The 14667-nt window shown below is 41.7% G+C and overlaps 1 protein-coding gene across 1 annotated transcript in view; it reads left to right on the forward strand.

Annotated features, from left to right (window-relative positions):
- Positions 1 to 14216, forward strand: part of Epsti1 (epithelial stromal interaction 1) — a 97971-nt gene extending 83755 nt beyond the window's left edge. The window contains exons 11-12 of the mRNA NM_001044257.1: positions 6368 to 6467; positions 13694 to 14216. Of these exons, the coding sequence (NP_001037722.1) occupies positions 6368 to 6467; positions 13694 to 13702 (109 nt within the window). The 3' untranslated portion in view covers positions 13703 to 14216. The remainder of the gene's footprint in view (positions 1 to 6367; positions 6468 to 13693) is intronic.
- The last annotated feature ends 451 nt before the right edge of the window (positions 14217 to 14667 follow it).

Here is a 14667-nt window from a genome sequence, read left to right on the forward strand (position 1 = left end):
GCATGCATGCACTGGCTTAAAGGAAGGAGACTAAACCCCACTTTCTGTTTATTTAAGCTATTATTTTGTCCCCTTCCATGCCATAGAGCATCACATCCCTCTGAGGCTGCATGCTACTGTTTGTAAGTGACTTTGGAGTTAGTGGATTGATCCCCCAGTTCATGGGTGCAAACACTCCGGGGAGGGGTGAAGAAAACTCATTAAAGTTATTTTACATTGACTAATACATTAGGATGGAGGAAAACTCAAGATAGAAGCAGTAAGTAGTTTTTAATAGATTGAGTACTCTTTATTTTATAGATTATAATATAATTACAAGGTTCCCTCTTCCCTTCCCTCCCTCCAGACTCTCCCCATACTCCTTGTTCTCTTTCAAATTCATGTTTTCTTTTTCATTAACTGTTATTATACATATATATATATATATACATATGTGTATGTGCATAGTATATATAATACAGGAGATACACACACACACACACACACACACACACACACACACACACACACATATCTTCCTAAATATAACCTGCCCAGTTGTATTATGTTACTTGTGTGTATGTTTTTGGGGCTCACCATTTGGCACACTCTTTCCTGAGAAGACGGTTTCTCCCCTTCTCAGGATCCCTTGGTTGCTTGAAGTTCTTTGTGTAGGGTAGAGGCCACTTGGACTTTTCTCCATGCACTTTGGCATACCTATTGGAATCTCCCTTATTCAGCTCACGCTTGGACAGTCATGTTGGTGAGACTTTATGGGTGCAGCTTCTGACACTGGTAGCCTACACAAGCCCACAGCAAATACATTGATGTCAGGTGTGTTTTGAGATGTGACATAAATGTTGGAATGTTGCTAACAACACTAGATAGACTATCTCTAGTATGACACATTCTTCCTAGGAGGCACCTGGGTGGAGTCTCTTCTAAGGCACAGATGTGAGGGCTTTCCTGATTTAAGGGAGCATATTCTTTTTGGAAGTGGATGACTTGTGTATTCAACTTCCCCCATCACTGAAGTGTGGGTTTTATTTATTTTTATATGATTATTTATGTGTTTAAGGATATTTTTCCCTGCATGTACATCTGTGCATCATGTAGATGTTCAGGACCAGTAGAGATCAAAAGGGCATCGGATCCCCTGGGCCTGGAGTTGCAGATGGTTGAGGCACCATGTGGATGATAGAACTCAAACCTGGGTCCTCTGAAAAAACAGCCAAGACTCTTGACTGCTGGGCCATCTCTCCAGCCCCACTGAAGTACATTTGTGAAATGTAATGATTCCATTTTGTAAACGGGAAACTCTGAAGGATGTGCAGTGGGTGAGGATTCTGCTAATTGTTGGTGGCTTCTGGTGGCCTCTGAGGAGCCTGTGTTGCTTCATGGTTCTCACAACGTGCTTTTAAAGTGGGGAATGTGAGTTTATATGTTTTACTCTGATTGAGGAAAACATCAAAATCTTATGACACTGTTTAGATCATTTTGTTAGATTAGCTGAGGGGAGGAAGGGACCTCATTGTCGCCCACTTACAAACCAGGCCAGGAATGATCTAGCTATTTTTATTGGTTTTGCCCACTTTCTCTTTAAAAGACTTTTGGTTAGAAAAGTACTAATATTGTTTTTATAGATACAGGAGTCACTTCTAGTAGCCAATTGTTTCTCTACATTAATTATATTTCAAAGCTTTAAGTACCTTAGAGATAGCAAAGTGTCACATTGATAGTCCCATTGCTAATAAATTAAATTTGGTGGGTGCCAAGTAAAAGTGCATGCTATTTGGTCAGAGGTAGAAAGGGTTGCTTTATTTGTTACAGGAATTTTGGCCATCATTCTTTAAATTTGTTGTTTATACTGCAAAATACATAAATATTGGTGGGGCTGTTTATTTTCAGTACTTATTTTCTCTCTTATTGATTTTGGCGACACATAGATCCAAATTAAACCCACCAGGAAATCTCTCTGGATAATAAACTCCGGTAATCAACATTGAAACAACTAATCAAGCCTTTAGACACATATTTTATGGTCTTGATCAATTTTTGAAAAGAGCTTGCATTTGTATTGCCTTTAAAGTTTGTAGAGTGTATTCCCATGGTATCCTGAGATACACATCCAATAGCCTCTTAATGAACAGAAATAATGGTGTCTCTTCTCGGAGCACCAACACAAGGTCTGCAGTGTGTGCATAGATAGACCAGTAATGCAGTGTGTGCATGGGATAGACCAGTTATGCAGTGTGTGCATAGGATAGATCAGTTATGCAGTGTGTGCATAGGATAGACCAGTTATTCAGTGTGTGCATAGGATAGACCAGTTATTCAGTGTGTGCATAGGATAGACCAGTTATTCAGTGTGTGCATGGGACAGATCAGTTATGCAGCGTGTGCATAGGATAGATCAGTTAGCACAAGTTCAACAGAGTTCAAAAGGCAACAAGTTTTCTCCTGGTTAGAAGTTACCTACAAGAGCGCTCAACCTGGAATTTATGATGGGAAACTTGTGGGATTCAATGCAAATTTTTCAATGAGTCCTGCAAATGAACACACACCTGCCCCTGCCCCTGCCCCTGCCCCTGCCCCTGCCCCTGCCCCTGCCCCTGCCCCTGCCCCTGCCCCTGCCCCTGCCCTGCCCCTGCCTCTGCCTCTGCCTCTGCCCCTGTCCCTGCATATCCATTTGAACAAAAGAAGCACTTAAGAACCCCACAGAAATTGGACAACGCAGTGGTTCAAAGGCTCGGATGAATCTGGACTGTAAGGTGAATGACAGCATGAACCCTACTGATTTAGAAAAACTCAAACCACCTCTAAGTGATAGTTCTTAATCCAAATTAACCCTCAGGGAAAAAAACCCAGAGTACAAGTTCAGTAGTAAGAAAATGCATATAGCTTCGAACCAGTCCAAAAAAAAAAAAAAAAAAAAAAAAAAGTAACAGGAACCATTCCTCCTCCCTATTTGGATTCATGTTGGAGTTGGAGAGAAACCAGCTGTGCGTTGCCTTGTCCCATTTTGCAGTGGACAAGCTAGCTGAGGATCTTCCTAAAGCACCCTGGAGAGCTCAGTCTCCTTTCCTCTTAGATGAGTTTGTGAGTAAACCTGTTGTTACCTTGCCTTATGAAAAGCCAGTTAAAGCGGCTGGCCCTGAGCTGTGTGTATTTTGTACACCAGACAGTGGGCTTTCTGTTATCCACCAGCAGTGGATACAGGGAACATGTGAAGTCTCATTCACTCAATGAGCACATTACCACACTCCGCCAAGGCACAATTCCTTCAATAAGGTCACTGTCCTAGGCAATGGGGTGAACCAGCAAGCAAAAAACAGCCCCTGCCACATGCAAATCTCCTCCTGGAAGACAGAAAGAGAAATCAACAGCTAGACAGCGAGTGTCTTCCGAACTGTGGTGAACACCCTAGGATGATATAAGGAAGAAGCTGGAGGCAAAGGTGACCAAAGGCCTAACATGTATGTGTGTGCACGTGCACACACACACACACACAGAGAGAGAGAGAGAGAGAGAGAGAGAGAGAGAGAGAGAGAGCGCTCAGTGCCAACTGCTCTGTGTGAGGAACCAGGCACATGGGACTCAGAGGCAGAGACAGTACTAGAATGGCCCCAGGTTGTCATCAAGACGCAAGTGCAAAGGCTCTGTTGTAGAAATGAGGGTGGACTTTGAATCCCAAAGTTTAAATTATGCTGGATGAAGATTAGAGTATGCAAACCAGCAGGGGAGGTGGGAAGGATGAAATATGGGATTGTGAAGATAGTGACTCTTCTCAGGCCAGTGAGAAGCAAACCATGGGAGAGCTTTCAGCACAAGAAAGGTGTCTCGGTCACTGTTCTATTGCCATGAAGAGACACCATGACCATGGCAACTTTTATAAAGGAAAACATTTAATTGGGACTGGCTTACCTGTTCAGAGGATCGCTCTGTTATCATCATACCAGGAAGAAGGATGGCCTGCAAGCAGACGTGGGTCTGGAGGAGAATCAAAGAGCTACATCCTGATATGAAAGCAGAGAGGGGGACACTGGGCTTGGCATGGGCTTTTAAACCCTCAAAGCCCACCCCCAGTAACACACTTCCTCCAGCTAGGTCACACCTCCTAATCCTTTCAAACAGTGCCAATCTCTGTGTGACTAAGCATTCAATGAGCCCACGGGGGCCATTCTCATTTAAACTGCCATCGAAGGCAAGGTAACTTCTCTAACTCCGGAGAAGGAGGGTTGTGATATGATATGAAGAATGAATGACAGGGTGGGGGCTGGGGGTGGAGACAGTAGCCCAGAGAACTGGTACTGATGGAACTGGAATGGTGGCCATGGGCATGAGTGAACTCGGGATGTGTTGAGCAGTAAGAGCGTTAAGACTTCTAATGGCTTGTATGGGATGGGAGGGCTCTTATGACTGACAAAAAGCCTAGATAAAGGGGTTGGGGAGGTGGGTCAGCCCTAACGTGCTCCCTGTGCAATCATGACAACCTAAGTTTGGATTCTCAGTACCTGGGTCAAATGGTAGGTCCATGTTTGGCCCCAGTGATTTGGTGTGAAGGGGGCAGAAACAGAGGGACCACAGGGGCATGCTGGCTGGCTAATTGTGCAGCCCAAAGTTCCATAAAAGACACTGTCCTAAAAAATAATAGAGAAATTGAAGGCAAGCACCTAGTGCTGACCTCTGGCCTCCACACACATGTATGCATACAAACATGTACACACACACACACACACACACACACACACACACACACACACACACACAGAGCACCAGTGTGTCCTCAGTCCAGGATGCCCCTGGATGCGTTGCTCACAGGGTAGTTTCCACTGATTAGCAGTCAAGGCTGAAATTTACTAAGATTCTTCTCAGCAGGCGGGGCTGAGAGAGACCGAGAGCTGTGTCTCTACAGCGAGCCAGGCTGTGGCCTTTGCATAGATAGGTTTCTAGGGTCAGAGTGTGGAGCTGAGATACAGCCACTGCCGAGGGGGAACAGACTTGTAGAGAGGCAGCCAGGCAATACTGAAGACGACATCTTGGCTAGCACCCAGTGAGCGCAGACAACCTACATGTCTGGCTACCCACCCATTGTTCTCAATAATCCCCTGTCTCAGAGACTTGTGACTTGTGATCATCCACCAGGACCCCATTTTGCCTTCCACGGCTGAAAAGGAGGCTAATGCACTCAGTTCCCACAGTTGCCTTCCTCCCACAGTGTGGGCTGAATAGCTCCTTATGCTAGGCATGGTTTCTGCCCCAAGAACATTCTAGTCTTCTATGTCACTCATTACTCTTTATCCAGTTTCCGAGTCCCCACCTCAGTCAGCCATGCACAGGTGACACAGAGGATGACTTTGAAATGCCCATAGGACAACTATTTAGAGTAACAATAAGTTATTATCCAGGTAGCCACCTGTAGAAATAATCAACAGTCATGACTGTGAGTCTATTTTATGGCTTTAACAGACCGAATTGAAAATACTCTGGAAAAATACAGACGCCTTGTCTATATAGCTAATGTGCTGTGGCAATTTTCCCACATCGTTCCTTAAAGACTACAGCCCATTAAGTCTTTTACTCTTTACGCAGCACTGACACTGTATTAAATATTATAAGTAACCCATAGACCATCTAATGCACGCAGGAAGACCTGTGAAGTGTGGTAGGGCTAGGTCATCTTACGGAAGAGATGTGAGCGTCAATGTCCTTTGGTACCCACGGGCAGTCCTGAAGTCAACCACTCATGGATACCGAGCGAGAACTTGTTAGAGCATCCCTGGGCTGGCAGCCCTTATCCTGACCTCTGTGAAAATAATTGTCTTATTAATTCAGATTTAATTTTTGAACTTGGTGGCTGCAAGCAGGACAGAACATCAGAGAACGGTGTACTTATTCTGTCTTTTGAAACTTGAACTTCTTTTCTCTCCCGGCAGCCTGCTCTTTCTCCTTCTGTCTTCCTCCTGTGTGATTCTCTTCCAGATGACTGACAATACAGTAGAACTTCAGCGGGTCACCTTCTGTCTTGTAATAGCACTGCCACAGGGCGTTCCACTCCCACAACCCCACTTAGTTCTCTCTGGTTCTCCTTAGCCTCTGTCCCATTGCTCAGGTGACCAGAGCACTTGCCAAGATGAAGGAGATTTTAGCAAGTGAAACTCTCATGTTGAAAACGGATGCCCTTTTGGCTCGAGCCACGCCTGTGCCAGCCTCAGTAAGGGACTGTTACCAGAGCCCATATGTCACCAGACAGATTTCTATAGAATTCCTCTAAGCTGAAGGGAAGGAGCAATCCCCACACTAGTTTGTACAGCACATTCGATCTCAAAACTCTGTTAGCCCGGCTGCAGACTTGCTACTTAATGCATTCCTTTCCATTGTTCTAAAGGGTAAATAATGCTTTTCTGGACCGACTCCAAGGCAAAAGTCAACCAGGTGGCGTTGAGCAGTCTGGAGGCTGTTGGAATATGAATAGTACTGACGGCTGGGTGAGTTTTTTCTTTTCTCTTAAAGAAACAAAACAAAACAAAACAAAAAACCCCCAATATTTCCAAGTCAAAAAATAAACAAATAAAGTTAAGTGTGCATTTAAAAGTATATTGTGAATTTCCCCTACCATCATCATCATCATCATCATCATCATCATCATCATCATCATCACAATCGTTATTGTGTGCTGTGATGGGCAGCCACAGGAATTAATATAAATTCAACAGGGGAGAGAGTGGAAGTAAGGGAAGGGGAGGGAAGGAGAAGGCAAGAAACAGGGGAGGGAAGAGAAGAAGGGGAAGAAGAATTTCAGTTTGGACAAATTTAAAAAAGAAAATAAAGACAGTTGCCTTTTGTTCTTAGCTGAGCCTGACCCCAAAAGCTTTTGATCACCATTTGCCCAGACCTGAAACAAAAACAAATGAATGTTTCCCTCCCAAGGAAATTTGAAGTGAAATGTGCTTATAAAAACACTAAGTATTCTTCTCTAGTAATGGGTCCTCCCTGTGAAACCAACACATCAAAGAAACTAGGACTTAACTTTTCACTACAATATGATTTAAAAAAAAAAAACTATAGCCAAAGGTACTTTTGGAAGATGAAATGTTCTTACATATTTTGGGGGAAGAAAAGCCCATGCAACTCTGTGTTTAATGTGTTTTCGTGTGCAATATATTCTTGAACCAACAACCAAACCTCAAAATGTTTATGACTACAGTGTGTGCCGAGTCAGAACTAATCACAGTGTGGTTTACAGTTTAAGTCTCAAGTGAATGAGAACTTAAAAGTATTGTGTGTGTGTGTGTGTGTGTGTGTGTGTGTGTGTGTGTGTATGTGTGTGTGTGTGTGTGTGTGTGTAGACATTTATGTATGTATATTTGGAGTGATGAGATCCAATAGATATTCTTAAATCATCAAATTCCAACAAAATAAGCAAGTGCTGGGCTTGTGAGGTGTGGCTCAGTGGATAAAGGGATTTGTCAGCGACCCTGATAACCTGAGTTTTACCCCTGGAGCGCACATAGGGGAAGGAAAGAGTGTTCTACAAGCCATTAGCTGACCTCTGCACACATGCTGTGGTGTGCCCTACCTCCGAATAAATATATATAATAGAACACGCACACAGAAAATCAAGTGCCTTTTAATCTGGAAACTACAAAATAAATAATGGAAGAACAGAAGCTCATTGTGGATAAATCAACATATTAGCAATCTTTTGGGCATGACTCCCCAGAATGCAGGTAGAAGTTAGACTTGATAGATATTATTAAAATATACATGTTGAAGATAATTGACCATAAGCACATTCATAAAGAGTGTATCTTAGATGTTTCTATTTTATTCACAATGTATATTAATTCACTCTGCTATGACAGTTAGAATCTGGACAACATGAAAGATTGGCATTTTGACACTTAGCATCTGCATTCTGTGAGGTGATACACACAGTGCCGATTGATTGGTGAGAATGTGTGAGTAGGAGTCATAAGAAAACATTCTTGGAAATCAAATTGTGTTCAAGACTAAATTCATTATTGACTTTCCATTTCTCCAATACTTAACAGCTTCTAACACCTAGGAAGCTCCTGGAAAAGTGTCCAGGATCCAGGGGAAAACAGGGGAATGTGTGAGTGCATAGCAAACGGGATTGAGCTAAAGGACTGACTCTTGACAAGCCAGCTCCCCAGTGACTATTGGTGAACCTTGGTGAGGGGGTCACAAATTGTTTCCGAGACTTAAAAGATCAAAGAGAAGACCACCATGTTCTTATGATATCTGGTGACAATAATTGGGTCAGCATTTTTATAGGATAGGCACATCAATATCCAAGGTGGTTATTGACTCTTCTCTCATTTGAAAGAACCAGTGGTAAGGATTTCCTCAGACTCCTACCTTGATCCCTACTCAACCTACAGCATCTGCCTCGCTGAATTATGGACCATTCCCTCTTTCACTGATGAGACTCTTGGTTCTGCTAATACCTGAATTACCAACCAGTTCATCAAAGTAGAAAATTGCACCAGTGAAACATGAACAGAGTCTACTGATAATTTGCTGTCTCTGACTTAATTTCTTTCTTTCTTTTTTTTTTTGAAAGGCCATCTCTTCTTACCTCAGTCTGGGATAGAATTCTCAATCATTTTGTGTTGTCTTAGTGTTTAGGGTCACAAGTGTAGACCATCATGTCTGCCTATTTTTTTCTATAAGTCCATACCAGTGTGGTTATGTTTGTTTGTCTTTCAAGATCTTGTCATTGACAATGTCCGCAGTGTGAACAATCCACGAGTACTTTCCAATTTTTATCTCTGGCCTCTTAGAACTTGTCAAGGTAAATCTTTTCCCCATTTGAAATAGTTTCTTAGCAGGCTGCTTGGACACTCAACCACCCTGGAATTCTGGGTATCTCAGTAGTCATTTCTTTTCATTATCCTTTCTCAGATCTCTCTGTACTACAGGGAAGACATATCCCTGCCTTTATTTCATTCCTTCCTCAGTGGCCTTGTTCTGTCTGAAGAAGTTAAGTACCTTCTATGTGCTTTCTACATTTCTATTCTCAGTCTAATCCTTTTCTTTCAAATTTGCACATCTAGTTGTGTCTCCTAGGATATAGGGTGGTCATTTCAACCTTCACATCTACAACTGTTTAGTCGGGGTTTGTATTCCTGTACAAAACATCAAGACAAAGAAGAAGGTTGGGAAGGAAAGGGTTTATTCAGCTTATGCTGAAACACTGCTGTTCATCACCAAAGGAAGTCAGGACTGGAACTCACACAGGGCAAGAACTTGAAGGCAGGGGCTGATGCAGAGGCCATGGAGGGGTGCAGCTTACTGGCTTGCTTTCCCTGGCTTGCTCAGTTTGCTTTATCAAAGAACCCCAGGACTACCAGCCCAGAGATGGCACCACCCACAATGGGTTAGGCCCTCCCACCTTGATCACTAATTGAGAAAATGCCTGGGTCTCATGGAGGCATTTCCTCAACTGAGTTTCCTTTCTCTGTGATAACTTCAGCTTCTGTCAAGTTGACACACAAAACCAGCCAGTGCAACAGCTTAACTTTAACTATCAGGAGCCCAATCATTCCCAATACCTTCCCTGCAGTCCTCCTCAGTCTAGCTTCTCCTCTTGTGTTTCTACATCCCGACAGTCATCACCTGCATTGTTTTCTTATGTTTACAGTAGCATGTCTGGAATCTGTTCTCAGTAGGAGAGCAACAGAGGCTATTTCTTGTCAATTTTCTCTTTAAAACCCTCTAAGGGCTCCTAGAATTCCCTCTGTCTCTTGGAGTAAGAACTAAGATCCTTTGCATGGCCTCACAGGGCCATACATGAGGTGGGCTAGGATCCTTAGCATGGTCTCACGGGGTGCTACTGAGGTGGACCCTGTTTCGCCTCCTGGCTTTGCCCTCTCATGGCTCTCTCTGCGTCAGCATCCTTGCGGTTGCTTCATCTTAGGGCCTTTATACATCTTCTCCCTTTATATATGTCTTTCAGGCAGCTGCGTCATTTATTTTCCTCAAAGAGCTTTCCTGAATTTCAACATCTTAATAGGATTACCTTGGCTGTTCTCCTTTAGTCCTTCCCACAGCCCATTTTGTTTTCCCACAACACTCTTCCTGTTCTACTATGCTTTTCTCACACGTCTACGTATACATTTGGCTGACTGCGTTCAACCCCTCTGAACACAGGATGGGTCTCTTAGATTGTTTTGTCTGCTGCTCTTCCCCAAACAAGAAACTATGACTAGAACCTCCTGCACACACAGTAGAGCACGGCGCTGAGATATTACATTATGAGCACAACAAAAGATTTAGGCAAACACTTTGATATAGGAAAATGAACAGGCATTGAATTTAAATTAGCTGTGTAGGAAGCATTTGCCAAAATAAGAATGAGACTTGGAAGAATGAGCAAAACTAAGACACAATTAAAGATAGCCAAGGGGCTTCAGAGAGGGCTCCCTTAAGTCTGCTTGCTGTGTGATCATGAGAGCCAGTTCTTGGTACCCATAAAAAAGAAAAGAAAAGAAGAGAAAAGGAAAGGAAAGAAAACAGCTGGGTTTCCCCAAAGTACACAAAGCATAAGTGAGTATGGAGTGCTCATCTCCAAATGGGACACCTGCATCTAAAGGTCAGGGATGGAAAGACTGTAATAGCCAAAGGCCCAGGAAGGCTGCCCTGGAACAGTTTCTTCTGGACATGATAGGGATGTTACACCCAAGAATTCCCAACATTATGATCACCTACACAAGACCTCCATGAGACCACGTCATCCAACATTCCAGCACAGGGGTGCGAAGGGCGCATTCAGTGCTAACCCTAGTTGAAGAGCTACAGAGAGTTGGTGGCTTCTGAGGAACAGAAAGTCAGCCTTCCTCCAAGACAGCCCCCTTGACAGGTCAACCCAAGTACCCACAAGCAATACTAATTGAACTCCATAGTGTGTGTGTGTGTGTGTGTGTGTGTGTGTGTGTGTGTGGCCATAATTATAGAGTGGGAAGACACGAATTTGAGAATGGCTGTGTTGGGGGACATGGGGAAGGGTTGGAGAGTAGTAGATATGGTGAAAATATCACCAATGGTGAAATGCATGCAATTCTCAAAAATATACAAAAGAACTTTTCATTCATAAACATGCATTTTTTAAAAAAAATCATTAAAATGTTACAGATCTTTAAAAATATAACCTCATTAAGTTGTATCTTTCCCAGAATTCCAAGCCTGATGTTCCAGTTTGTTCTGTTGCTGTGATCAATGTCATGACCAAAAACAACTTAGGAAGGAAACGGTTTATTTCCTCTTATAGGTTATAGTCTATCATGAAGGAATTTAAGGCAGGAAACCAAGGCAGGAACCAAAGCAGAGAGCAGATCTTGCTTCCCCTGATTTTCTTTTCCGTGCCCAGCTGCCTGCCTAGGGGGATGGTATTACTCACAGTGAACTGGGCCCCTGACACCAATTAGCAATCAAGAAAATTGTGAGCTCCACAGCCATACTCACTGAGATGACACAGTTCTCCTCTGAATCTCTTCCTTCCTAAGTACGTCAAGGTGACAACCAGCTCTGACACTGGCTTGTCACAAAACAAACTATGAGAAAAAAAATCAACCAAAATAATATATCTCATAAGTTCTGTATGATCATTTATACAAATATAGAGAAAGGGTTTAATAAATTCAAGTGCCCACTTGTAGTCAAAACTTTTTATCAAAGAAAGAATAGAGGGGAAGTTTCTTTATTTAATAATAATGCCAGAACTGCATAATAAAAAGTCACCAAAACTTTTCCATTAAATTATATATAAGTATCGAAAAGGTAAACAAATCTATAAGTTGCATAGTATATGATGATGACCATTTACATAACCCCAAAGGATATGTTTTCATATTAGAATAAATAAGGGCTCACCAATGTTGATGTGTAATAAAATCAGAATATAAAACCTAAATTCATTTGTATTCATTTAAAGCAAAAAAGTAAAAACAAAAACAAAAACAAAAAACCAACAGAAAAGCAACAAAAATATCTTATTAAAAATGTGAGAACTTCTTAGAGAATTGTAAAACATTTCCGAAAGACACTGAGGAGAAAAGGGAATCAATAACTGGTGAGTTATAGCTTGTTAATGGATAGGAATAAGTCCCCAATCCATGGATCAACTCATTGTGACCGAAGCAAAGAGCCAAGGAGAACTGAAGATTAAGGACATTTGTAAGAGGACTTAATTTAGGATGGCTCACAGTTGGTCTGGGCAGGCCAAGCATTTGTGGGATTTTAATGTGAGGCAGAGAAGTGGAGAATAGATCCCAGGAAGAAATGGACGGTGTAGCAGATGCATCCGGGACCACTGAACACCGATCTGAAAGTAGACACTTACTGGACACCGTATATGAATATCAGCTCCAGGGGACTCAAGCTTGTTAAGAGGAAAAGAAAAAGAACCCTTTTAATTTCAGGGGAAAATTAAAGATGTTATTTATAAAATCTAGCTAGGGAAGGATTTTATATGACCCAAAATATACACCAAAAAGAAAAAAAAACAATTGTAGTTGCATTAAAATTTAAAATATCTGTTTCTCAAAGAAACCCAATCCAGGGTCAGAAGAGAGTGCCAGAAACTAGACTTTTATCCTGGATGTATTTTCTAAATACTAAACAGACTAAAGTTAGCATGTAGGGTATATTACAAATGGGCCATTTATCTAGACATGAATGAATGGCAACTGAGTTCCCCTAAGGAATGTGAGAGGAGAGCTATACCCCCAATAATGGGGCTGGGAGGAAACCTAAGGATCAATAAGAAACCAAAGGCAGAAAAAAGAAGGCTGAAAATAGTAAATTTGATAAAAACTATAGAAGGAATAGTTCCTTAAAATGTCATGTAGATTCTTGAGAAGAAGAGCCTACAAAGTGTATGTTGGCATGTCAGACCAGATTAATCTTTATTTCTTAAACACTCTTATTTTGAATAGTCTGATATTGTTCATATATATAGTTATTCTTCAACTTTTAATTATATATTTTTGAAACACATTTTTATTTTGTAAAAGCCCATACTAGTGTTGAACCAAGTGTTGAACGTGTTGAAAGTCGCTGTTACAATAGCAGTTACCATAGCAGTCAAGACTTTATGGCTGCTAACATTTCTGTAAATGCCAGGACAGACAGCTAAGGACTTGACGTGACCTCTTGAGTTTCCTAGAGGGCTAATAGACCAACAATTGTCTGTATCTCAAGTTCAGTGTGGCCTGGGATCATGCAAGGCTGATCCTTTGATTACTCAGAGAGAGGAACTCATATGTCCATCAACCCCAAGAACCCCTGAGAAGTCGCCTTCCTGGTGAATAATCCAGTGTGACTCTACTTAAAACATTTCCATTCCAATTTCTTCCCCTCACATTCTGTCCTTGCTGTGCTTGTGAAGGTGCCAGCATTTATGAACTCTAATATTCATGACCCATGTTGGGCCGATTCTAAGAGCACAGCCACTAAAGATGTCATTGGACATTACATTCTCAGCTAAGACCATGCAGCGAATTAAATGTACTATGACTTAAAAATTAAGCTCATCTCACTGGGACCTCAGTCACTCAAAAACAAAAGGGTAAGGTTTCCTTACCCTGCTGAACTGAGACAGTCTGTAGGAATTCCATTTTGGGTTGTATACTCTTTGGTCTTAGTTTTGCTGTTTGTGTTAATTTATTTCATTTTATTCTTTTTATTTCAGGGTATATGAGAAGCATTCACTTCCATCTGGCCTTCATCAGCTGACCTTTGAAAACCCTCTCAAGATGCATTTCCTTAATGCAGTTCTGTTTGGCATGCCTTAATTCCTTATTTCAACTGCCCACCCACTCAACCGAACTGTTGTGGTAATTAGTGATGTGTTATTAGTGATTGTAGACTCTCAGAGTTTGATTACTGACTTGTGTTTAACCTCTACTGCCAGAAAAATGTTACCTTATTTTTCCTAATTTGCCCTGCCTTTTATTAAATGGATAAGTAGAGCAATGTTAATAAAATAGTAAAAAAGAATCACGTGGTGTTCAGGGTAGTAAGAGCTTGGATGCTGTAAGTTTGTGTCTCTCTAATTGACTAATTTTTTTCTTAACTAATTCTTACAGCAGGTTTAGGGTTACTTTGGGGTCGTTTAAAATTCCTACTTTTTAAAATCTAGGGTACCAATGTGACCAAAAGAAGGTCTCTTATACTTTTATAGACAAATTTATAAATAAAATTCTGAACTACTACTTCTATATAAATGGGTCGTTTTTTAACATATTTCTATTGATAATTTGGGAGTGTCACATAATACATCCCAATCACCCTTACTTCCCAGTCCTTGAAGGTCTGCCCCACTATCCTTGTGGCCTCCTCTCAAAATATAAAAAGTAAAACAAAGTTCAAATTGTGTTGTCTATATAGTCACTGGAGCATGGTCAAAGTCCGGTGGCTAGCCCCTTAAAGAAAAGTGGGTCCTTTCACACTCCTACTCACCATTGGCGCTCTTTTGTCTTGGAGAGCTACACTTCAGCATCTTTATCACAATTTCTAAGGGTTCTCAATGCCTTCCTGTCTAGGTTGTTAATATATATGGTGGGGGAGGTTATCACAGAAGCCTTCTATATCTCTCTTTCCCAACTGTGAGTCTATAGCCATCAATACCACTGCAGGAAAGGAAGGAGGAGGAGGAGCGGGGGG

The sequence above is a fragment of the Rattus norvegicus genome, chromosome 15 (genome assembly GCF_021556685.1).
Source record: "Rattus norvegicus strain SHRSP/BbbUtx chromosome 15, alternate assembly SHRSP_T2T, whole genome shotgun sequence".
NCBI classification, from domain to species: domain Eukaryota; kingdom Metazoa; phylum Chordata; class Mammalia; order Rodentia; family Muridae; genus Rattus; species Rattus norvegicus.